A 26,828-nucleotide genomic window follows, 5' to 3' on the forward strand; every position below is an offset into this window, starting at 1 on the left:
GCGACTTCCAGTAAGTGCATTCAACAATGAGGGTACAAACCCAGAACAGCAAGAACCATGTAAGTACATTTTAACTGCAAAAAAGCCAAACTATAAAGTGGTATGTTCAAATATTATAATGATTATTGTCCTTGTCCATAGGCAGAGAGATCGTGACCAAAAGTTACACAAATGAAGTTGATATCCTCCAAAGTCGGTATTTGTAGTACAACCCCCTTGGTGCTTTGTCTTTTTTTCCTTGCTATCCTGCAGTAGTAGGATAACAAAAAGCACTAGAGACACACTTTGCAAGATTATCACTTGATTTGTTTAAGTCAGACTCTATAAACCTTGTGTGATAGACTCGGGTCACTACAGAAAGGTAGGACTGGATTTTGTCCATCACTCATTTTATTTAGGTAAGAATTTTTTATAATTATTTCAAATTATAAACCATCTGGAATATTGCGGGGAAAATAAAACCGTTCTAATGTGTTGTGATAATCTCTAGGCCTCGGTTTATCACAAACATGATTGCTTCTTCAAACCACAGCTTAGGTTTTAATATCCAGCAACGGTTTAATTATTCTATATGAACGTCCCACTGCTAATTGTGATATGCCTGTTGACTGCCTGGTGACACTCCAGCTGCATATGTTATGTGTTATCTGCTCTGTCCTGGCATTCTTTGTCTGGGGCATTAGGGTGTTATTGGATTAACGAAAGGTGTTGACTCAGGTGTGTGCGTGTGCATTTGAGAGAATGAGGGTGGTACAGTGCTCAGAGTGTGCTGGGTTCTAGCTCAAGTTCCCATTTCTCTCTCCTGCTCCCTCTGCCTCTACTCACTTTTTTTTTGCACATTAGTAAAAAGCGTTTACCTTCTGCTAATAGTTTTTCACACTGTGTCCCCTCTTTGCGTTGCCTAACAGTCACCCGCCCTGGAAAAAACATGGATCTCGGAGGACTGACCACTGTGGTGGCAAACTCCGCTTACATCAATGCTCGCAACGACGGCTCCAATTTGGCATCAGCTCGGGATAAGAAGTTCCACTCTCGGCTCAAACTGCCCCACATCACTGTTTGCGAGGACCTGAGGGACACCCTGGATTTGGCCTTTGACTCGGTCTGCGTGGAACAACCCATCGGCAGACACCTTTTTAGGGAATTCTTGGATGCGAATAACGAGTATCACGGGGCTTGCCGTTTGTGGAGAGACATCGAGGAGTATGACCTGGCGGAGGATTCAAGTAGGGCGCAGAAGGCCTCAAAGATCGTCCAGCGCTACATGGACCCCTCTGCCAAAAACTACTGTCTGTTCCTGCCTGAGGACATTGTAACCAAGGTGAAGGAATGTCAGGAAGCTGCAGGGGATGACCTGTTTGCTGCGGCCTTGGCCACAACGTTAGGCTATCTGCGGGAGACCCCCTACGCTTTCTTCCTGGAGAGCATGTATCTGAAGAGGTACCTGCAGTGGAAGTGGCTGGAGATGCAGCCCACTGACGATGACTGGTTCCTGGACTTCCGTGTGCTCGGGAAAGGCGGGTTTGGGGAGGTGTCCGCCTGTCAGATGAAAGCCACGGGGAAACTGTACGCCTGTAAGAAGCTCAACAAGAAGAGGCTGAAGAAGAGGAAAGGCTTTGAGGTGAGGGAACAATCCTCCATCTTTATGATATGCTCCTGTACTAGCTGCAAGTTTTGGACACTTAACTGTATGCAATGCTTTAGTTTAAGTGTCTGACGTACTGGGGCCTTACTTAATAATCCTCCAGTGAATAAATTCTCCTGGGGAATCATTTGGATGGTCAGGATAGAAAATGTCGTCCCTGCGCTTCTTATGAAAGCCTCTGTTTACTACATGTCATCGGTATTGTTGGATTAGATTCCCTGCATCAGGTTTCAGGGAAACTCAAAGCCCTTTTAATTCCGATGCATGCCGTGATTCGATTGAAGGCATTTGGTAGGCTTTATTTTCCAGAGAAAGTGCCCAACACCGGGCAAGCTGCAGTGGTGGTGCTAATCATCTTTGTCCCTGCCTCTGTCTCGTTTGGCTTTAGCCTGCAGTATTAAACACTGAGATAGGGATAGAGTGATTACGGGGAGCTTTAATGAAAAGCTCTCCTGAATGGAGCCTCTTGGCACACTTACATCTTGCCCTTGACTCGGCTGAGGTCATTCTTCAAAATATACTTTAACCACTTGTTCAAATGGATATCAGCATATTTTGTGTCAACCCGATGGAAGAAAAGCTCCCCTTGAGTTCCAGGTTTTTCTGTTTCCTAAATGTCTCTGCTCTGTTGATATTGAAAATGGTCTTTTCTAATATATTCCCATAGGGGGCGATGGTGGAGAAGAAGATCCTTGAGAAGGTTCACAGTCGCTTCATTGTGTCATTGGCGTACGCCTTCCAGACAAAGGAAGAACTTTGTCTGGTGATGACCATCATGAATGGAGGGGACCTCAAGTAAAGTCACATTCTGAACATTCCTCATGGCACAGACGTGAACCGATTGAGCATGTTACTTATCCCTTTGTTACTCTGCTGCTGTTTGAAATACAGCCATAACATATTTATCTACAATATCTTTTGAATACCCCGATTGACAACAGAGAATGTGTAGTCGTTCCAAAGACTGACTCAATCTAATTGCTCAAATTTGCCACCGTTTTTCACTTATTCACTAATAAAACACACTTAACAACAGCCTATTAGCAAATTGTGTTTTTGTTAAACTGCAAAATGTATAAAGATTACATACCTTTTGTTCATGACACGAGCAAAAGTTCACCTGTTCCCTCAAGGTACCATATCTACCTGGTGGATGAGAACAACCCGGGGTTTCTGGAGCCCAGAGCCTGTTTCTACACTGCCCAGATCATCCAAGGCTTGGAGCATCTCCACCAGAAAAGAATTATCTACAGAGATCTCAAACCAGAAAATGTGCTCCTAGATAACGATGGTAATATCTTTTTGGTCAAAAACAGGGGGGGGGGGGGGGAATCATATTCTCCATGTGTAATAAATAGCTAATTAAGGTGTGCTTCTGTTGTCGACCAGGGAATGTGCGTATATCTGACCTGGGTCTTGCCGTGGAGCTGAAAGAAGGCAAAACAATGACCAAAGGGTATGCTGGGACACCAGGTGGGTCGTCTCATTGGTATACATTAAGTAGCTCCATATATGGAAGTACACACTTTATTAGAACTGCTAGAATAAATCTTGTGATATCTGTAGACATTTCTAGGCCAAAAAATCTAAGTCAAAATTGCAGAGTACCATTCCAGTTGCTGTGGCAGAGTGACAACTGGAAACAGTATAGCTGACAAGGATGACAATTTGAGTGGCCCCTTCCAAATAAAAAGCCGAAATATCACAATATATTGCAGTATGCATAGTATTACAATGTATCGTAATATATCATATCCTAACCCATGTAACGGGATGTGTATCGTATCGCAGTCATCGCCAATACCCAATTATTCATCAAACCCATTGTTTGACTTCGGTCCTTGCAGGGTACATGCCTCCAGAGATGCTGAAGGGAGAGAAGTACGACACTTCAGTCGACTACTTCACCCTGGGAGTGACGCTTTATGAGTTCATGGCGGCTAAGAATCCATTCAGAAACAGAGGAGAGAAGGTTAGTCGCCTTTTGTCAAAGCTTGAGCACCAAGCGGTCGACTCTGTGTAATGAGTAAGAGGATGCGTATCAAGACAATTTGTCTCCCGCTTAGGTTGACCGCGAGGAGATGAAGGAGCGTTTGCTGACATTGAAGGTGTCCTACGAGGACAATTTCAGTGAGCATGCAAAGTCTCTCTGTGAGGGGCTGCTAGCCAGAGAGGTGGATCAGAGGATGGGCTTTAAGAATGGCTGCTGTGATGAGATCAGAGCTCACCCATTTTTCAGTGGCATCAACTGGAGGAAATTGAACGCAGGTACCATCTTTTTCGTGTGCTTCCTCATTTTGTTCAGGGTTGCGTATAACTTGACAAAAAAATGTTGGCATGAATAGGCTCTTTGTCTAAACTAAAAAGGCCTATTTCTATCTCCTTTTACACCCTGAAAATGGCTTCAGTCCTTGACCAGTTTGATATGATTTTTTTAAGTATCCATTTCTCATCTCTCCAGGTATCTTGCCTCCCCCTTTTGTACCTGACCCTAAAGTGGTGTACGCTAAAAGCCTGGATGACGTCGGGGCTTTCTCCTCGGTGAAGGGATTGACCTTGGAGGATCCTGACAAGACCTTTTTCAATGAGTTTTCCTCAGGCAACATCCCCATCCCCTGGCAAGAGGAGATGATTGAGATGGGCATCTATGGAGAGCTCAACGTTTGGGGTCCCGAGGGCAGCATCCCCAATGACCTGCGCAGGGAGTCCATACTGGAGCAGCCAAAGTCAGCAACCTGCTGCATATCGTAGAGTCACACACATTGAAAACACATCAACGTTCCAGTGTACTGACTTTTAGTTAATTAAGACACGTGGCACACATACTAAAAAAACAGTCAGGACAGACACACGTCTCTCGTGAACTTTTCTGATCCCAGAGTCAGACTCTGAAACTGTAACATTTTATTCATGAGGGCAAGAAACAACAGATATAGGACAGAGGTGGATTTTCACTTGGAAATGGATTTAAGACAGATTTAGGAGTAAAACAAAAATTAAAAGAAACGTCTGACATTATATCTTATGTTCCCCTCCTTACACTCATCCTTTTCTCTGTCATTGTTCTCTTAATCCATTCACTTTCTAAACTTTTTGTGTGCAAGAGTTCAATTATTATCACGCTTTTAGATTTAAAATGGATTTTAAAAATATCATTTCTGAGCACAGGTTTTTAGTTTTCTGGTATCTGTTGTGCTGAGTCACTTGTTGAAAATGTAAAATATTGATTTCCCTCTATTGCATATATACTGTATGTGCTTCTATAGTTTTTTCCATTCAATGGAAAGTGCTTTCGTTCCTTTTTGAGTTTACTGTGTTACTGTCCCTTGTTTTTACTTAAGACAGCTAAATTAATTGCTGCAGGTCAGGTTTCATCCTTTTGTAAAGCCCATTTTTCATTTGATAATTTTATTATTCAGAATAGCTAAGGGCGGACCACTTTGGATAAAGGTTTATGTAGTTTAGTTGTTATAAGATACTAACAAATATAGAGAAATTTACAGAAAATCAATAATTTAAAAAAAAAGTATTGACCAAAAATGGAATAAAGTCAAAACAAATTAAATGCATGAAAATACAACAGCAAATAAAATAGCTTATTGAAATTCAATTTGAATTCTGAGCTTCATTTCTGCTTTGACAGCAACACTCCAGCAATGTCATGTAAACAACAAACATCAAAACCCAGACTTTTCTTTACATTGATTTAAATCAGCGAGCAGAACATTTCATTTTCTTTTTTCTTCAAAAATTTGAACACAAAACATCTCGGGAAACTCCCCACTCCTGAGGCTCCTCTGTCACTCCTTGGCCGTGGCCTTGTATATCCTCACCTCTTTCTGCGGGAACTCAGCTAGCAGTGTGGCATGGAAGCTGCTCTCGAATCTCTCTGTGAACCTCAAGTCTGACTGGAAGCGGATCTTGTTGGCCCACAGCAGCGTTGTTGAACTTCCCGGTCGGCAGAAGTGACGCATGGTGTCCAGCAGATCTTCAAGGCAGCCGTGGGGATAGACCACATCGGCTGCCAGCACGTAGTCGTAGTGGTAAGCCGGGTAGGGGAAGTTTCGCTCCAGCTGCTGACCCCAGGCCAGCGCAGACACCTGAGGGGTGTAGCGGGACCGGCTCTTTGTGTTCCGCATCAGGTTAAAGGTCAGATTGGACAAGATGTCTGGCAGGTCAGTAGCTGTCACCCATGCACCTGGAGAAGAGCACAGAACAACAGGGCCGCTGAATAGATAGAACGAGCCTACACCAACTATCTTTGGGGATTTTAGCCACGTTAACAGCTTCGATCTAGGGATGCGATTGGCGTACTATGGACAGAATTATTGGAAAAATAACAGATCGGATGGCTAGCCATGTTAAGTTGTACAGATAGATGGTCTTCTGAAGATGAAAACTGATTATTTTGGTAATCATCTGACTTATCCTTCTGTCACTACTGGGGAGTTGACATTCCTTTTTGCATTTGGCATTTTTGCTTATATTAGACAGTTTGGAGAGACAGAGATAAAAATGGTGTAGAGAGGGGGATGACAACGACCACGGGCCATATTTGCTCTTACCACCACACCAAAAGCACTCCCCAGGAACTAACACTCTTTTGTCAAGATGTCTTCCCAACCAATATCCTGTTTGCAATGCATACATTTGTAGTGTGGCTGGATGGCATGATCCCCTGACAAGGAATTCAACTGTTTTAGTGACCCTATGATATTTCCTCCAGTTCCACCAACAGCCCAACATGTACAAAAGAGGAACAGATGAAATATTCAGTGCATATTTATGCAAACCAAGGGAATATGGCTTCATGGCTTTTCCTCTCGCACAACAATCAAATATTGTTCAAATCGTAAACGGTCTTTTTCATCATAGACCTACCAAGCAGGCTGGCCACTATTGACAGCAAGCCAGTCCCAGCTCCAAGCTCCAGCACGGCTTTGTCCAGCAGGTTAACTTGCTGCTGGTTATTCTCCAAGAACTGGCACAAAGCTATTGCCTACAAAAATAAATGATTTACATATGATCACATTAACAACAATGGGGTCAGAGAATGTAAAGATCCACAAAGTTGCATCAGAACGTGATACCCCAGGCCAGATCAGAGCACCATATGTATCCATGGACTCGCGGATGCTGATGTCATGACCGGCATAACAAAAAGACTCCTTTCCAAGCGCGTAGTAAACACTGGGCTCCCAGATGTTCCTCCTGTTCAGAGCCTCTCCTGCCATCAGTGTTTGGTCTGTCAACGCTGCAGAACAGTGTTACATCAAGAGTCAAGTTACAATTCTGCAAATGGAAAGCGCTCATGGCTTTGACTAATCTGAATGATGTTCATCTGTTTCTCTCCTCTGCAAGTGGTAACACAAGGTGCAATTCTGACAGACATATCTCTTGATACCTTTATCTGCATTCCCCTGCTTCAACTGTAGTTTCCCATTCTCATTTGTCTGTCCCAGATTCTTCTGTTGGTCAGGAAGGCTGACTGTGGACAGTTTTTCCATGACCACCAAGTACTGTAGAAGGGAAATGAGTTATATTCCATTTTTTTTCGTGCCATTAGTACCATACAAGTGAGGCTTCTAATCATGATTAAGACATCCTAAAGGGTTTCATCAGCAAATTAATTTAGCATTTCCTTATAGATGGAAGAGAAAACAAAGTCCAAATCCTATATTGTAGCAGCCAGAGGCCGAGATATTCGGGCTTTTAGTCCCTTGGATCCTACATTTCCCATAATGCAACTCAATAGCGTATTCCGTAAAACTCTCCCTGCCTGGTAAACACCTACTGTACTTTCTTTCTAATCACACACCCCAATCAATGTGTTACAAATATAAATCCTCAAAATGAATCCAAGAAGACCCTTCCTCAGATGAAAGAAAGTTCCCAAACTGGCCTTTACTTAGGCATTATAGGTGGAATGCCCCTTAAAATAAGCTTTAGTCAACCTGTAGATACAGAACATCTATTTTTAAATATAAAAAAAATTTAAGTGACTCTTTAAAATGAATGAGCATTCACATCAAACTGCACGATATGAATAAGTGACAAATACTGCTTTTATTTCAGTAGGCTAATCAGTGTCTCACATAATTGAAATTTCCCTCCATTGCAATTTATTTCCAAGTGTTAGAGGGGTTGACAAGATGCACTTCTTTACTTTTCTTTTTTTGGATTATCACACACATTTGCATTGTGGCAGATTAACTCGCTCGCTAGCGGGATTCTGTTTTGTATGCGCTTGCCAAATGATTTTCTGTCTGAATGTTAGTTATTTTAAGCTAAGTAAAAGTTGGACTGGGTTTCCAATGGACTAGATTTAGTTCGCTAGTCCCTTTTGGCTGTCACTGGAGCCCAGAAAAATAGCTGGTTAAACCCCCAAAGTCAGCAACATTATACATACAGGGATACAGAGGGCACATCTCTGCTCTTTACATCAGATGCACATCCTAATCAGTTGGATCTCCATCCAAACAAGAAATGCAGTTTGATATAATTTTTCAAATGTTATTGTCATGAAATTTATGTATTTATTATATTATTCTTCTGATTCAGTGATGAAATAAAAAAAAAACCTTTGAATATTTTCCCTATAAGAATAGTTTAAACATACCTGTGAGCAGCAGTGGTCTCTTATTCCTGTATTATTCTCTTTGTGTCTGCGCGTCTCACTGCTGTGTTTTTGTGTTTATAGAAGCAGCATCATCAGTGAAACTCCCCTCAGCGAGGCAGGGGTCTCTGGCAGCCAGGTTTGAGAGACAGAAGCAGAGAAACAGATTTATTATTTCTGGCAGAAACAATCCAGACCCCTCCCTTGTCAGTATGTATATTCTGTTTATCTCTGCATCATATTGCTTATAGCTCGAGTTTTAACAACATCTTCATAAAGTTTATTATTATTATCGAAGGACCTAGAACCCTTCACCTTTTTAATAATTAACTTTGTAAAATAACTCAAAGAAGCAAGGCCCTTTCCCAGGGCTACAAAGGTCAGAGCTCAACTGATACATCTTGTCCAATTGTGTACTTCAGTAGTATTTTATTCCCGTATTTTTTGAGCATCTTGTGCATTTAAAAAAATAAAAGCAATAGGGAAAGAGATCCAACAAAGTCAAATGATCCGGGGATGTTGCAAACGTCTACCATGGTATAGACACAAAAAATATACTATGTAAAAGCCCTTTAGTACGACAAGAGGAAACAACATATGCCAACCAACTACTATACATTAGTAGAGGAATAGTGGTCAGCTAGTGTGCAAATCTGCATCAATATACATTATTATTTGGCTGTTACACAGAATTTTATAATCAAGTACTTAACCATTTAAACTGCCTTACCTCATGTCACTTTAAAACAATTAAATAATTATAATGCAGACTTGATATTTATTGTGATGGATTTCTCAGGGAAGTTCTTTGAGTTTGTAAATTGATTTTCAAACCATTCAGATATCAAGGGAAATCAACCACATGACCAAAGGCAGAACATAAAAGTTTAAAGAATGCATCTAAAAGTGGTAAGTGTGCATGATTTGTAGTTAAATTCCACAATAATGCCCAAAGAGCATGTTTGTTTGTTTGCGTTTGTGTACGCAGAGCTGCCGTGCACACTGACATGAAGAAAAGCCCACAGATTAGAGCTGTTATGTATCTGCACCATAAAAGGAGATGGGATTATTGTTTAGAGTCTGTTTTCATACACAGTCCAGCCTCTAATGCAACGCTTATGGCCGGGCATGGATACAGTGGCATTCAAGGTACCAAGTGTTTGTGATCCCGGCTGTGGGGTTGAGTCGGGAGGATTTACAGCTTCTGTGCACTCACACACACTCATAAACTCGCACTCACACAGAAAAGCCAGCAGACAACTGGTTGTGCTGCATGCGGAAAATGACTTGAACTGACAGATGGCAAGTAACAACACTGAGTCACTCTCATCTAAACAGCAACATAAATAAGCAGTCAAGATAGTCAGGGATTTTCAGAAGCATTTATATCTCATCACCAGGAATCCTCTGCTCCGTATATCACCCATCAATCACTGTTGATTAATGTTATGAGCACATACTTACTTGTTTTGCCCAAATGACTCCAGTTTTATAAAAAAAAGTATTCATCTGTTTTAATCCATATACACCCGCCTTATGACTAAATTGAATGAAGTATCGTGTCTAAAAACAGGATTTTGTAACATACCCAAACAGTTTAGGCCTACTGCAACGCTATTCCTCCAGTAATAGATTTGGAGACACATTAAACTGTGATCTCTTAAATCCATTGAAAGTCACTTTTCCTGGTAGGGGAACAATGGAGAACCTGCAAAGCTCACACATGCCAACATTGTACCTGTTAAACAATAGATCATAAGATCATATTGAATATTCACATTATTGAATGAGTCTGTGTAGTGGTGGTGGATGTATCCATGTATATGTGGCAGTGGTCTGCAATGAAAATAGAGGCGCAAAGAGCTGTCTGTCATCACCTGAGAGTTGGTCATCCTCAACTCCATGTCCAAGGGTTAGGAAAAGGTCATGTAGGCCAATGGAAAATGAGTCACAGTCATACACAACAACATGTGAGTCCCAGCGGGCTTTACAGTAGCAGCTTGAGTGTGTGAATATATCGGTTAATGGGCGCTAAGCTGCTGTAATTTTTAAAGGTCTAGGTGCCATGTAGAGCTGGGTAATTAGGCCTACATACACGTATCCAGCCAGCAATGTTGCAGACAGTGAACATGAAATGTGAAATCTGCATGTGAACAGCTGTTATCGCCATGAGAGATTTATGGCAACAGAACAAGTCTGCGTCTTGACTTTTTTCTGATCTGGTGAAATAAGACATCCTTCCTGGACTGTGTGGTGGTTGAGGAGTTCCTGCAGGATGTGGGTCTGGGACAGAGTGGAGGTTTAGCTACACCCAGTGGACTGATGGGAGTTTCACGCTTGAAGCTTCAATCTACTCAAATCCTCACATTTTCAGCAGTTTGAAGTATACATTTTTTCGTTAAACTGAAAACTAACCTAATTTTTGCACATTCTATTTGTGTAACTCAAATATTGTACTCAATGTATTAACAATATATAAATAGTTCAATTTAATGTATATACTGTATATATAAATCAATCATGTTTATTCAAGTGTTTAAATAGACTCTGTGTTACTTGGTTATTAACATTATTTTGTGTTAGTTGGACTACATATATGTTAAATTAAATGCAATTGTATTTTATTTTTGTATATGAGTGTAATGAGTATATTTCTTAACATGCATAATGGTTATCCTAAAGTAGAACATTCAATATAAATATCGAAATGTCAAGGTGCAAATCTTTATTATGAATTATAGTACCATACATGCTCGTGTACTTTAATCATGAGTGTACATAGGAGCATATTAAGTAGTGCACTATAATTGGGTGCATTCATTTACTTTTTCTCATAGTTATAACAGGCACAAATACAAAATATCACATTTGCTTTATTTACAGGATATTTACTTGCTATCAAAAAATCAACAATTGGATACAATGTACAACAATAGTGTTCAATATTGTGTTATGGTCCCTTCCAAAGTGCAACGTTAACCTAAAGGCAACAAACTGCATCATATCAGTCATGGAGGTTGATAGGAAAGGAGTTCATCAGTACATTTACTGATAAGGGAAGGAGCAGATAAAGGCCTGAGGTTCCCAGCATGTGAAGTCATTGAATTTTCCATTTCCTGAAAGACAAACAAAGGCCTGATGAGAAACACGTGGTACAGTGTTCAATATTCAGATTTGATACAATATCTTATCTGCGTGTGTGTGTGTGTGTGTGTGTGTGTGTGTGTGTGTGTGTGTGTGTGTGTGTGTGTGTGTGTGTGTGTGTGTGTGTGTGTGTGTGTGTGTGTGTGTGTGTGTGTGTGTGTGTGTGTGTGTGTGTGTGTGTGTGTGTGTGTGTGTGTGTGTGTGTGTGTGTGTGTGTGTGTGTGTGTGTGTGTGTGTGTGTGTGTGTGTGTGTGTGTGTGTGTGTGTGTGTGTGTGTGTGTGTGTGTGTGTGTGTGTGTGTGTGTGTGTGTGTGTGTGTGTGTGTGTGTGTGTGCGTGTGCCTGTCTGTCTGTCTGAAACTTACTACTACCCAGAATTTCCAAACATATCTCCACACCCGATGTGTTATTGGGCTCCCCTGACAGCCAATCAGCATAGCCCCATTTGGATCCATCCAACCAGATAAAGCGACCGGACTGATAAACAAACAGGAGATTAATGAGGGGTATTAACAAGGTGGAGGACTCATTTATTCAGTTAATTCACCAGCAATCTCATGGTGTGATCAGTGAAGGTTAACATTTATATTCACAGATTGATACATACATCCCAAAATCTCAGCCCTCCGATCCAGGTGCGTGTGTATGAGCCGTTCTGCCGCAGCATCAGTTTCATCAGCTCTGTGTGGATGTGTCGGCTCGTGATGGAGGCCAGGTGGCCGCCAGCAAACTTTTCCTGGCAGAAGAACTGCAATGAAATGGAGAAGATGGTGACTTTGTCCTGCTAAATTAGTCTAACTCTATAAAGATTCATCTTTGAGATAGTAGAGAACATACCTCAGCATCTGCGGGCCTCCTTCGCCCTCCGAAGAACTGGTAGCACTTCCCCTCAAGTATTACACCAGGTGTACAAGTATTCCCAATGTCTAAAAGGTGCAATAACAACAACTTAATTTACTTATTTCTCTTCAAAGGAAAGGTTCACATTTTCTTCAAATTTGTCATAAAGCAAAATTCACATGCACCTATGAACTCAAACAGTTTTTGGTCACTGTAAAAACTGAACACCTTGATTAAGGCAAGGCAAGTTTATTTATATAGTACGATTCAGACAGAAGGCAATTCAAAAGCCTACTATTACGCATACTAAAGGAGCACTTTCTAGCTCAGCCAAATAAAAATAGAAATCTAAAAAAAACTCAAGACACTGAGTTGTTGCCTTAACACTGATCAATATCAGAATCAGTTTTATTGCCACAAGTTAGTGAGTTCACACATAGGGAATTTGCTTTGGTCTTCAGGTGCATACAATAAACAAATACATCAACATAGGAAATAGAACATTTCAATAAAAAACATTTAAAAAAGCACAACTTGAACTTAAATTTTGCCCTCCTTTTCTTCTGGCTGCTAAATGTATAAATCGGGTCAGTCTAAGCTAATTTCAGTTCTACATTCAATTTAATTTGTCGAATATGTATTCACACATACCTTGTCCAAATACAATTATAAACCATTTTTTAATAAATTGCTGACGCATTGTACTAGTTAATACATTTTATTTTGCATCAAAAAGTTAATTTATGTTATGTTAAGTAGACATCCTTCTCTCTAGATATTATGAAGGTCCACATTAACGAGCTGCCACTGGCAACCACTCCTCTGGGAGAGAGTCTTGCTTTTCGCCAGGCTCCATCCCATTGCTCTCGTCATCTCTTGGGAAATACTCCTCTAATGATAAAATCGGCTGCCCGTAAGTGTCCAATGCTGGCCCTTCATCCATGAAAGCTGTGTCTGCCATACCTTGTTGGTATACAACTGGCTCCCACTTCATCTCAGGCTCCTGTTCCTCCTGCATCTTGGGCTCCATCCCCATCTTCTCCTCTTCGTTTGGGAAGTACTCAAATGATGACATCGGCTGCCCGTAAGTGTCCAATGCTGGTCCTTCATCCATGAAAGCTGCGTCTGCCATGCCTTGTTGGTATAAAACGGGCTCCCACTTCATCTCAGGCTCCTGTTCCTCCTGCATCTTGGACTCCATCCCCATCTTCTCCTCTTCGTTTGGGAAGTACTCCTCAAATGATGTCATCGGCTGCCCGTAAGTGTCCAGTGCTGGTCCTTCATCCATGAAAGCTGCGTCTGCCGTGCCTTGTTGATATAAAACGGGCTCCCACTTCCTCTCAGGCTCCTGTTCCATGTTTGATTGTTCATTGAAAGCATCGTCCCCATGCTCCACTTCCTCTGGCAGAGGCTGACTCCCAAACGCCATTGCTGCCTGCTCTGCATTTCCTGGTTCCCCTTCAAACATGTGGTCGTCATCCAGTGGCTCCAACTGCATGTCTGGCTCTTCAACCATCTCATATTGTCCCTCCATGTAAGTGCGGCTGCCTGCAAACTCTTCGGGCTCTGGTTCGAGGTGCATTTGCACCTGGTAGTACTCTTGAAGCTCTTGTTCGTCATTGAACATGGACATCACTTGAGGCTCCATCTCTTCTTCAATAAATGGGTCCACAAGAGCCTCTGATTCTGCCTTAAAGTCTGGGTCATCACTTAGCTCTGGCACTGCTTCAACCACTTGCTCCACATTAACCTCTTCAGTCTCTGGTTCGAGGTTCATTGGCACCTGATAGTCCTCTTGAAGCTCCTGTTCCTCATTAAACATGGACATCACTTGAGGCTCCTCTTGAAAATCTGGCTCCACCAGAACCTCTGATTCCACCTTAAAGTCTGGGTCATCACTTAGCTCTGGCACTGCTTCAACCTCTGGTTCATCTTTTAATTCTGGCTCCTCTTGCTCTGCTACTTCTGCCTCCACCTTAACTTCAGGTTCTACCTTAACTTCAGGTTCCACCTTAACTTCTGGTTCCATCTTAACTTCTGGTTCCACCTTAACTTCTGGTTCCATCTTAACTTCTGGTTCCACCTTAACTTCTGGTTCCACCTTAACTTCAGGTTCTACCTTAACTTCTTGCTCTTTGAGCTCTGGTTTCACATCACTCTGCTCCTGCTTCACGTCCACTGCCACTGGGGCCATCATCTCCTCCACCACATGACCCTGTGCAGGAAGCAAATCTCCCAGCAGAGGGCTCTGTTTTTCTTCAGCAAAAGCAGGAATTCGTTCCGCACCTGGAGCAAAATGCGGCCTTCCCAGAGCCACTGCAAATAAGAATAAAACAATCAGATTTTTGATAAAATAAGACAGATTATCTGCACCCATTACAAGACCATATAAAAGGATACACAAACGTATAGAAAGCCCCCCCTCCCATTCCTGCTATATAGGAGCAAGACACTCAGACTGAGAAAGACAAACAGTTTATTGGCTGTCGTCTTTTAGTAGTCTTTTTTATCTTGGTTTTCCTTTTGCATCTTTTTGCTCTTCCTTGATTCATTGTGATCGTCTTGATCTTATAATGTGCCAAAAGTCACTTCAAAAAGTGTGTCTGGCCTCCATGAACCCTTATTTACTAGTCCAACCATGCTACACCCTTTATTTCATAAAACAGGAACGACCACAATCATGCTGGTAAACAGGTGATAGGACCATTTAATTAATATTGAACAAAAGTAGGATTGCCTCAAATTTTTCAAATAATTTGTTTTTCTTTTATTCACGCAAAAAACAGTTAAGGTTTTGAATGAGCTAATGTTCCATGTTTAGGATTTCCATTGTAAATCATTAGCAATTGTTACAAATTATGAAATGATTATTAGTACTTAACATGATGAGATAAACAGTAACACAACCTTGATAATTAAGTCATCTCTTACCTGCTATGCTCAGTGAGAGCAACACCAGCGTCTTCATCTTGATTTGCTTTTGACTAAATCTGTATAACTTGTATTTACGATTGTAGACTTATATCTTCTCTCAAATGCGTCTTGTACCAATGACTTATTTCCACTTGTTTATGTGTCTTCTCTTTGCGTCTGCTATTTATCTGTATGTTTATGGTACTCCTAATCTTTTAAACAGCCCAAAGTCCTGCCCCTGCTATTCCTACTTACTTTCAGTAAGTTATAAAATGGGCCTTACCGTTAACTTATAATTTTTTCTTTATTATTTCCTCCTGGCATGAGCCCAATCATAATTAAGAAGGTAGAAAGTTCACATCGTCAAGGTTTTTCCAATGAAGTAAACAATTGAGAAAGTATTAGGTATCTGCAACTGTTCCTCAAGAACAGACTCTTTGTCTAAAGATATTAACGTTAATCTTTATTTTAATACTCATCTTTTGTATACACTTAACTACTAGTTATTGATTAGTAAATATTGATGTTTACTGATTCTTGAGTTGAAATTGGGTAAATAGAAAGATCAGTTGGCCCCCAAATGAGTAAAACTGGCACCTAATGTAAAAAGGATATGATTAGAAAATACCAATGAAGACATTGTAGCAAACAAACCAGTCACAAATGTAAGGCTTTTCCTCCAAAAGAAGGAAACAAATAATTTACTGTTGAATTAGGTCACATGCAAATCTCACAACAACCTTCCATTTAATCAGGGGTTCTTGATCTGGACTCTGACATTATAAATTACAGAGAATAATTAACCATATTTCCTTGGTACTGTATGTAGGACTTATGATCTTTGGCACGACTGATTAACTCCTGAAACAATGTTGTATTTACTGTCTATCTTGGGTGCCACAAATTGCTGCTGTAAATAAATGATGGAATAAAAGGGCCGACTGTGGCCAGGATGAAATACACCTGCTTATCTTAAACCCTCAAAGCATGTGCATGAATATAAATCAGTGTAGTGTGTGTCAAGGCTACACGTGTCTCAACAGAAACCAGGTTTACCTGAATCAGAACAAACATTTCTTTACTTTTATCATCCCTCTGACCCTCTCGTCTTGCAGTTAACACACTTTTAAAAGTGGAGAGTTGCTTTCTCAAGTGTCTCATCTGTCTGTGCCGCTTCACAATCTGAGCTTTGATTTGATGGCCCAAAGCTTTGACCTCTTTTTCATAAGACGTCGTCACCCACAGAACTATAAAAGGATAAATGTTCTGATTTAGGTATGCTGACTAAACAAAAGTAGCTTGAGCTATAGGTGTAGACAAACATAAAGAATATAGACAGACATTTTAATAAAGCAGAGATGCAATTAAAGATACATCTCATCGACTGAGCAACTGAGTGAAAATGACCAGCGATGCGACCGACATATAAGCATGAGCCAAGTTCAAGGTGCAATTTTATGATGAAATAAATGATTAAAAAATGATGTTCCAATTGTGTGCCTACTGCATGCAAACTATACTTGTTATGGTCAGCTGTAGTATGTAGAATAGTGAAAAGAGGATAGGCCTATGCGATTTGAAATGTTACAAAAGTTCAAGAAATTCTTTATTTTGTTTAACTCTCTGAGGACTTAAGACTCAATGACCAGTCACAGTTCATAAGCTAAAGCAGGTACATCTAAATAAAGACATATTCAGATAGTGGGGCAACTATACCTGCTAGACAGATGGCCAAAATACTTCTACTGTATTTAACCTTAAGTTCTTTGAAGGCCCTTGCTTTATATTGTGCAAAAATCCTAATATAAAGTTCATCTTAAAGCATGTTTTAATGCAACATTTTAAAAGGTAGATCCTGTTTAGCTTTAAACTTGGGTTAACGTATTGGTCCCACGATAGGAACCTTGATGTAATCCAGGGTGTGATCCTCGTTGGCACAAACCAGCCCCAGCAGGTTTTATCGAGCTGTGTGCAGTAAAGTGTGAGGAGGACAGCTGTTTAAATGGTGCTTTAACTGGCGGGGCTGTCGTCAAAGATCACTCTGCATTTAAAGCCTGCCCTTCATGCGTGTTTGGTTCCTATAAGATTCACTGTCTGGGAGAGACTGTTTATGTAAAACATGTTTGTGTAGAGTGAGCGGTGTGCACCGAGCCATGTTATGGATGTGTGTGTGTGTGTGTGTGTGTGTGTGTGTGTGTGTGTGTGTGTGTGTGTGTGTGTGTGTGTGTGTGTGTGTGTGTGTGTGTGTATGTGTGTGTGTGATCAGACCATCAGTGATTCCAGCTCACAGCAGAGCAGCTGGGACTGTCGATTGTGAACAGGTGCTGCAGCAGAGACTTTGTGAGTTTGTACTTCTCTGTTTCTCTCTGTGTGTTCTTAAGCACACGTGTCCTCACGTATGCCCCCCGTGTGTGTGTCTGTGTGTGCATGTGGCCACAAAATGTAGCATGTGTGCGCCTTAACCCGAACCAGGGACAATGTGCCGTTGTGTGAGCGCCGGTGGAGAGAAACCCAATAGCCAAGGACACAGTAGCTCCGCCAGCAGCTGTCTCATCCCTGCACCTCCTATTACGCTCATCTCTGTTGACGTGTGCAAAACTCACAACTATAACCATGGTGACTTTCAAATTATTTTTGGGGTTTGTTCTAGAATCAGTGCAAAAGTTTGTGAAGATCATTAAACTGAGACTCTTTATATGTTCCTGAATGGTCAAACAATGAGTCAGATTTTATATTCTGATCATGTTTTACGTTTTAATAATGATATCCAAAACTGCAGAGTAACCATTAACTATACCTGTGTCAAAGACCATACATTGCTTCCATTTATTCATAAATACATTTTCTGTAGGCCTAAGTCAGAAGGTCATTTTCTCCATGGTATACACCTCTCTTATAATATATTTCTATTATAGGAACCTTTCAGCCTTACAATTCCTTGTTATTGTTATACAATCATTCCGGCTTCCAAGATAACTATCTTTGCATGCCTTGGGTACTACATATCCCAGGATACATCTCCTCCTAAATCTGATATGGCAAATGTCATTGTGTTTGTGTCCACCTCAATATTTATTGTCTTTTTGCTCTATTTTTGGTCTCCACAAACAGGAACAATATCTGTCTCTTTAGCTGTTAAATGCTGCACTGTGTTCACTAGCTAGTTGCTAACTGTCCATCTGCTGTTTGGTGCTGAATAGGTGGTGTACAGTTTTTTTTTTTAGCTATGAGAGCGGCAAGACTGATAGTAAAGTTTGGGACCAGACAGGTTAGCTATTAAACTCATTCTTAAGTTCCATTATTTCAAGGGGAGTGGCACATTGAACCTGTACACAAATTATCAAATTGTTGTCAAATTTTTATTGAAAGAATCATAAACCCAAACTCCTCCATCCTTTTGTTTGCACTGAGCAAACACATTGAAGTTCTTTAGAACTTTATTGTATTATCCTGCACACAAAAAGTTAATGCCATAGTCAAATTAAGTAAAACAATCAATCAAATACGTTTGGAGACTGTCTGAATGGGATAGTAAAAAGGCAGGTCAAAGAACAGACCCGTGTCAATATAAGAAGGGCTCATCATGTCTCCCCTAATTGTTGGTGCCCCCGCCTTCGCGCGCTCCCTGTCAGTTGTCCAGGATTTGCGCGAGCTTGCGCGCGCGTGCTGCGGATGAAACTTGAAGAAGCTGCTGAGAGTTTGGAGTCAAACTAATCCCATCCAGACTCAGCAGACCCCCACAGGACGGAGCTGCGCACACCCTCACTAAACAAACACCATGAAGATGTTGGCGCTGCCTCTTCTCATCACTTTACTGCACAGTGAGTTTTTACTGCTTTTTAGAAACTGTATTCTTCAGTTTGCTAACTTTATTTGCGCCGGAGAAAGATGCCCTGATAGGTTCACCGTTCACACACTTTAGCAGGAAGTTTTTAGAAGGAATAATTTGCATTAGGCGATTCACATAGGCCTCACATCACATCATTGGCCTCTGCATAGTCACACTATGTAGAGGCCAATGATGTGAACGTGCATGGTTTAGGAAGGAGCTCCTGAAAGGGTAGGCTATTTCAATAATATCCCACAATTTCACAAGAGATTCTATTATATAGAGCATTTTATTTTACTTAAATTTCTGGTCAATGTCAGTTATACACTAATCTAATAAATGATATGAAAGTTTGTAAAGGTTGCCATTTACGAAACATGTAAGGAGATAATTGGGGGATTGTACGAGAATAAAATGATTGGTTCAGGGATTGGGGGATGAAACAAACAAACCAAAAAGCATGACCTTCCGAAGTGTGGACCATCGTTTTGAAAAAAAAAAAAAAAAAAAAAACTAAGTTCACCATAAATAAGACACAAGGCATGAAGAAAAGTGGTTGTACCATAACTTTAAAATCCAACTTGAGCGTGATAGGCTCTCCAAAAAAGTTAAGATTTCACATGCAACAAAAGTAATAGAACTTCCCATTTTCTGACCTTTCTCTCAATTAATCGCAGTGATCTTTGTGCAGTCCTTTAGAAATGCAGGATAATGACGATTTTTGCCTTGACTAGTTGTTAATTGAAAAAGTTTTCCATAGAATACATTTTCTTTCTTAATGCATGTTTAACGAGGCCTGGTGCAACAGTTTAGCTGAAATGCATTTTATGTTTTGACAGGTGAACGGTGAAAACTCCATATGCTTTCAACATGAAGTAGACTAATTGGATTGTTACAATTTTTTATTGGTCATTAGTTTGACTGAGTTTGTGTATGTCCAGTCCACACACACAGGAGAGTAGGAGAGGGTGTGATGTGTTCAGGGGCTGAGATAGTGCAGGGGTGTGGGTGTGGTTGGGCTCTCTGTTTACATTGGACCCACTCAAACACCGTTTGAACCCGAGATCCACAGGCTGATGGGAGGCATCTGGTGGCCCCGCGGAGGAGTCGCAGATCCCATCCTTTCAGTTTGAAGATGGCCCCCGACTGACCCTGTTGTTAATTGGACTGGGATGAAATCCACCACTCGCTATCTGGGAAAAAATGCATTTGAAGTTGTTGTGGTACTTGTTGCGTGCTTTATGTTTGAAATTGCAGCTTTGACGTGTGTTTTTGATCTTTCTTGTATTTACTCATGAGGAACTACAAGCATCCTCACAGAGATTAAAAGACTGCAATCTTTATCTTCAGTTAAGATAAATCTGGTCAAGGATGTGGGTGGAATTTTTGGTGCAAAACACATTTTTTCATTGGTGTCCAGTGCATGTTAGACATGGCATGATTGGTAATATTGAATATGAATAGATTTAAGCACTTTATCGTGATAAAATGTGCAACAATCAAAAACAGAACAGTATTGAATTAATTAGACATAAAACAATTATTATAGACATTACAATATGTATACAACATGAATTAGAAATGTATTGTTTGCAATGTATTTCTAAGGTATATTAGACACACACACATATACATATACACACCCACACACACCCACACACACACACACACACACACACACACACACACACACACACACACACACACACACACACTGGATGTTAAAAGTAAAGCACAGACTTAAGGGTTCAATCAGCGTAGATTCCTCACAAGTGTGCCAAATAAATATGCGTATGTGTGTGTGTGTGTGTGTGTGTCTGTGTGTGTTGTGCCAGCTGAGAAGGATAAGGTTACTTTCATAAAGAGCTGCTTTGTCCAAGTAAGAAAAGCTTGCTTTCCATGCATGTGTAGAACATATACAGACCCTCCCCTCCCCCGCACACACACACACACACACACACACACACACACACACACACACACACACACACACACACACACACACACACACACACACATTTACTTACTTGCTGAACATCTTTCTCCGTGTATTTTTTTGCTCCCAAATGTTCTCATCGTGATACCAAAGACTTGTGCATTATTGTTCCTCAACTTAAAGCGTCTTAAGTGATTCTTCACTGAGAGCTCATCACAACAACAGCTGAGGAGAGCTTGAAAGAAAGTTAGTTATGCAGCTTTATGTCGGATTTAAACTTACACATCATGAAAAGCTGCATGACATTAGCAGAACGTTTAAACATCTCTATTTCTCTTGTGTCCATCTGTTTGGTATTACGGAGAGCTGCTTTGTCACTTTATCATCCTGCCTCAAGCTTCAAAGCTTTTTTATACACAGATTGTGTTTGTATAATTCAATGTATTTTTGCAAGAGAATGTAGGCCATGCTCTTCTTGTGTGTTTGTTTGTGTTTGTTTGTGTGTGTGTGTGTGTGTGTGTGTGTGTGTGTGTGTGTTTGTGTGTGTGTTTGTGTGTGTGTGTGTGTGTGTGTGTGTGTGTGTGTGTGTGTGTGTGTGTGTGTGTGTGTGTGTGTGTGTGTGTGTGTGTGTCACTGAAAGAGGTTATCAGTTGGGGAAAAAGCAGCTTGTCAGAAAGTCATCAATCACCTGCATTCCTATGCACCACCGCTCCTGGCACCACCAGGACCTAGCCACAACCTATATGTGTGTGTGTGTGTGTGTGTGTGTGTGTGTGTGCAGATATTCACGTATTCTGTTGTGGAAAATGAATGTTATACTTTCTCATTACATGTTGTTGTGATAGGCAGTAGTGAAAAGAGAGATAATAACAATAAGGCAAAAAAGTAAAACTAAAAGATTGATTGTAAAGGTTGAGGCTGAAGCCCAAGCTTATTAAAGCATATTCTAATAAGCAACACATTCACTACTAGGTATAGGCTATACAAAACACAACAGAAACAATAACAAGGTAGCAAATGTCTCATACACAATAATAACCATACCTTAGTTATATATTTATATACCTATTTTTTTTTAAACAATTGCAAAGTGAATTACACATTCCTATGAGTACATGTGTAGTCTGGGACTTTGTAATCCTGTTTACATGTCTGTTTGTGCTTCTGGCCTCTCTAACTGCACTGGAGTCTAAACTTGCTCACATTCTGAACCTGTATATAATTAGCTTATTAAATACAGCAAGATGCAATTGTTGTTCTTGCAAATACTTTGAGCAGAAGTAATATTGTTGTAACCGATGACTGAAAGTAACACATGTTTATCAATGTATAAAGCTTCGATTGATCCTCTGCAGGTCCCATCTGTCTATCTGTGACGGTGAGCAGCAGTAAACCCAAAGTGGAGGTCCACGAGCACACGGGTGAGACAGACTGCTGCTTTGCATAACACAATTGTCCAATGTCATTTTGAGAATTTAAACCTTCACAACATTTTTCTTATCTTTAATATTTTTGGATCTTATATCTGGTATCTGATTTTTGGTTCGAATGTATTTCTTAGGTAAATGGAAACACAACTCCTTGAAACAGTAGTGATGTCGAGGGAAATGGATTTTATACTTTACCTAAGAGTCTAATTTAATTTTTATTTAAAGTGCACAGCTGTGACAAAAAAGAAATACATTTAGCAACAAATGATAAGACCAAAAGTATATCTACTTATTTAGCAGCTCTGTGTTCTATTTGTCCTCCCAGACGCTGTGCTCTCGTGTGAGTTCCGGACAGAGAAAGATCAGAACCCTCGAATCGAGTGGAAGAAGAAGGGAAAGGGCGTGACGTTTGTGTACTTTAATAACAAATTTACCGGTGAGTGAAGACAGAACCTTTACTGCAGAAATTCCTTTGACTTTTCCTAACCGAAAAAGGCTGACATGGCGACATTTGTGCGTCCTCTCATCATGTTTCAACATCCTTCCACTATAGGTCACTACGCAGGACGGGCAAAGATAGAGGGAGCGACGCTGACCATACACGCCGTTACTCAGAAAGACTCGGGGGAATACCGCTGTGAGGTGACTGCCAGCGAGGACCACGTCAACCTAGGCGAGGCCATTGTAACACTCAACGTGCTGGGTAGGATGGGATTCCTGAGTGTGTTTTTCTGTACATATATGAGGGTGACGGGCTGTTTATTTGTTTGAGAGACAAATGAACAGTAAACTTCTGCATGTTGTACATGAATACCTTTGAATACAGTGAAATAGCACTTACTGTATATCATGTGTGCGTACTGTATATGTGTGTAGGATTTAGTTACAAGATTATAATATAATCAATCATATCTGAAATTTCTTGAAATATACAAACAACAATGTCAGTAGTTCACACTTCACTCATTAAATTGCACTACCGGTCTTAGCTTTTCAGTTCCTGTAGAGGAGAGAGTACTTTCAATCCAATTCCCTTTCGGTGCATTCGATTATTTCTTTTAGCAGATCAATGCATGCATCAACTTATCACAATTAATAATCAGTGTTTTCATGCAGCAAAATAACCATAAGACCCCTCTACATCCACAAAGCAACACAATGCATAAACAAGAGTAATATTTAAAGTGTTTTATGGTGGACTTACTAATAACCCTTGTATTTGTTGCACATTCATTTGCACTTGTTGCTGTAACGCCAGCTCTTTTCCCTCAGTGCCCCCTCATGTTCCCTCGTGTGAGGTGCCGGGCTCTGTGTTTGTGGGCGTGGGCCTAGAGCTCCTCTGTAAGGACAAACTCAGCGTGCCTCCTGCCACATACCGCTGGTACAAAGACAACAGGGCTCTGACGGCCACCGCAGATACTCTGTACAGCATCGACACAAGCAAGGGCTCGCTGGTGAGAGCACACTGAAAATATATGCAAATACTCATGTACAACGGGCAAGCCCACTCTTAAATGCACCTAGGAGCATATGAACACAGTCGTGCTCACTGCTGCTGTTCTCTACAATGATTCTCTCACCTTTGTCTTTGTCTGGAGCAGAACTTTAAGAGTGTTTCAAAACTGGACTCAGGGATGTACCGCTGTGAGTCCTCCAACAGCGTAGGGGCGCCAAAGAGCTGCGTGGCCCAAGAGCTGAAAGTGTCTGATTGTAAGTAGTTTTGATACATCTCTTAATTGGAGTTTAAACATCATGATCAGTCCACCAACACTGAGGAACTATATTCTCTTTCCCCTCCGTCCAGATCCTGTGAATACGGCCATTTTAATAGCAGGTGCTGCAGGTTTCACGGTACTCGTCCTCTTCTGCTGCATCTGTGTGTGCATCTGCCGACGCAGAGGCTGCTGCAGAAGTGAGTAGTGTGGTTGGGCTGCTGCTGTGTGTGTGTGTGTGTGTGTGTGTGTGTGTGTGTGTGTTAGCAAGAGGCCTGTTATGTAGTCATTGATTTCCCTTTTGAGACATTTGCATTAATGAACACTATTGAATCAGAGAGATAAAGTATAGAAATTAATCAAGGTAAACTCTTGTCAGGGCATTTAATAAACCATTCAAAACAAATAAAAGTATACCCATAGATCTCAACCTATCTTGCCAAGACATTAAAGATTCTCTTCAGTCTGCAGGTGAATTAGTGGTTCATTTGGGTTTCTATTCTGAGCAGTTTATTTTTCCTCGCAAAAATCTAAAATCTAAAACAACGATGACCATAAGAAGTGGTGGAGAGATTGTTGGTTAGTGTACAGGCTGTGACAACATGTGAGCTAACCTACTGACAGTTTAGGAAGTATGCAGATCCTTCACAATATAAATTTAGTCCATTTATTCTCTTATTTTGGTAGCCCTCCCAACTTTTGACAGTGGAAACACAAATAAATGCCTGCCGTGCTGTACCGAACCACTCAGTTGATACAAGGCTTTATTGGAGCATATTTCACTGAGGAGAACTTAAAGAGACTAAATATACTAACATGCATACTAACATATAGAGAGACAAACTTCTCTGGCATGTATAATAGTTATCATGAAAAATGTTAACTCTGCTTCTTTATTTGACTTTTTCTCCTTTGTTGTTTCTTTGTACAGAGAGCAAGAAAACAAAAAGGTGAGGGTTTCACTCTTGTTTTGACTGTAGCTACATGTGCTTGATTAGGTGGTAATGACCTGAGACTGAACTGCCACCCTTTTTGTCTTTCAGCACCAAGTCCTACCACCCTTCTCCTCCTCCTCCTCCTCCCATCCGCAATGTGAGTGATCAGAGGGCTTGTTATCGGGTCCGGGGCTTGTTTTGCTCACTGCCACGAATAAGGGTTGCCATTAAGTTGTGCTGATAAGTTGCTGATAACGATGGTCTCTGGCTAATTAAAGGACATTTTTCATTTCATGTCTCTGTGCTCTTTACAGCTCAAGCACTACAAACAAACTCAGTCCTTCATGATCTGAGTGTGATTCTCTCTCTGATTTTGACTTCGAACCATCAGAAATCTATTGTGCACTTATTGTGGCGCACACAAGGAAAAGTCCTCAACCAACGCTTTATGACAGCTCCTCACTGCTTTCTAGGACGGACACAGCCACACGGAGGATCTTCAAATATCAAGCAAAAACAAAGAAGTTGTAATCAAGATTTTTCAGAAACCTTGTTGCTCCCTGAACACTGGCACTTATCCGTTGAAGGTTCGGAAGGAGGCTCCTACTTTTAAAATCATAAACAGCACTACACCCAGCTCCTTTCCATGTTATTACATGCAAGATTTTCTAAACAATCTTATTTTTTCAACTCAGGCATAAGGGGCCAAGTTCAGCACTACTGTTAAAAAAATAAGCTCTCTTGTGCCACCTATAGGCGAGTCACTGTAATCCATCCACACTGATACTGGCAGTTACTATTGTATCCTTTGTATTGACTTTCATATATATTTAGATGCAGATATGTTGTTTTTATATGAGTTTATTTTTCTTCATTTTTATATATATTTTTAGAACATGTTTGTGTGAGTATCTCATAATTGTTTTCTTGTTTGTGTCAAATTTGGCTGTATTAATTCAAATAATGTGAATTGAGAGACAAATGAACAGGTGTCTGCACACACTGAATGGTGCTTTGGAAGTTTTTCAAATCTTTGATGCTATGTTGATGAGTCGATCTCTTGATCAATAAAGAAAGATACAAAAAAAATGCTGCACACTTTGTTGGCTTATTGTTTTTCAGCATTTCTGAGAAAACATCAATGTCTTTTAACATGTTTAGGCCTCTGTATGTATTTATAACCATAAGCATGATGGAGAATACATATTGAAATATTTAGTATGTGTTATAGCCTCCCTATATTTATAACAACACATTTCTTAGCTATTGTACACAACAACGCAACATTGCTCTAAAAGGATAGTAATGTCGGTTTGGTAGGTGACACTGTGACTTCTCAGCAACTATATAACCGATTGTTATAAAATATGTACAGACTTTCATGATGAACTTTGTGAGTTTTATAATTTGTCCAATACTGTTTATGAATAGAAACCTAAAAAAAGATATTCCCATCAGATTTAGGATACTTTATGTTAGGTGGTAATAATGTTGGAAGGTTAAACTAAGATAGTAAACATCAAAATAACAAACCTTAAATTTCATAGTTTGAAAAATATTTACTCTTGTATTATTTCTTATCAAACTGATTTTAGGATGTAGACACAATCTGCTCCATTTGACTATGTGGGCAGTGATCAACACTTATGTTTTCTACCACTAGAGGGCACCACAGCATTGACTTCATCTATTCAAACCATCACAGACAGGCTCTCGGCCACACCATACCAGCTTTCATCCATTATTTGTCTATGAACACTGGTACTATTGTTCTCCTCCTTTTGCACTCATCGTTCCCCTTATTGTACTGCCCATAAATTAGAAGTCTG

At 40.5% G+C, this 26,828-nt stretch overlaps 3 protein-coding genes across 3 annotated transcripts; 2 read left to right on the forward strand and 1 right to left on the reverse strand.

The window, feature by feature from the left end:
* Positions 1–928: 928 nt before the first annotated feature.
* LOC307258312 (rhodopsin kinase GRK1-like) lies at positions 929–4,396 on the forward strand (the record flags this gene model as incomplete). The annotated part of the gene is made up of 7 exons (XM_080037816.1): positions 929–1,621; positions 2,313–2,440; positions 2,779–2,936; positions 3,035–3,118; positions 3,493–3,617; positions 3,712–3,913; positions 4,107–4,396. The coding sequence occupies 7 exons, from the start codon at positions 929–931 to the stop codon at positions 4,394–4,396; spliced, it is 1,680 nt and encodes a 559-aa protein (XP_079893942.1).
* Positions 4,397–5,445: 1,049 nt separating this feature from the next.
* On the reverse strand, positions 5,446–6,894 carry mettl21cb (methyltransferase 21C, AARS1 lysine b; the record flags this gene model as incomplete). Its single annotated transcript, XM_080037540.1, has 3 exons — positions 6,736–6,894; positions 6,527–6,644; positions 5,446–5,843 (listed from the first exon to the last, which is right to left on the reverse strand). Exons 1-3 carry the CDS (start codon positions 6,877–6,879, stop codon positions 5,446–5,448), a joined length of 660 nt encoding a protein of 219 aa, XP_079893666.1. The 5' UTR covers positions 6,880–6,894.
* Positions 6,895–18,935: 12,041 nt separating this feature from the next.
* jam2b (junctional adhesion molecule 2b) lies at positions 18,936–25,352 on the forward strand (the record flags this gene model as incomplete). The annotated part of the gene is made up of 10 exons (XM_080037881.1): positions 18,936–18,978; positions 22,278–22,343; positions 22,678–22,788; positions 22,906–23,055; positions 23,625–23,806; positions 23,954–24,062; positions 24,157–24,264; positions 24,996–25,014; positions 25,108–25,156; positions 25,314–25,352. The coding sequence occupies 10 exons, from the start codon at positions 18,936–18,938 to the stop codon at positions 25,350–25,352; spliced, it is 876 nt and encodes a 291-aa protein (XP_079894007.1).
* Between the last annotated feature and the right edge of the window lie 1,476 nt (positions 25,353–26,828).

Source organism: Ammodytes marinus (genome assembly GCF_949987685.1).
Source record: "Ammodytes marinus genome assembly, chromosome: 12".
Lineage (NCBI taxonomy): Eukaryota > Metazoa > Chordata > Actinopteri > Uranoscopiformes > Ammodytidae > Ammodytes > Ammodytes marinus.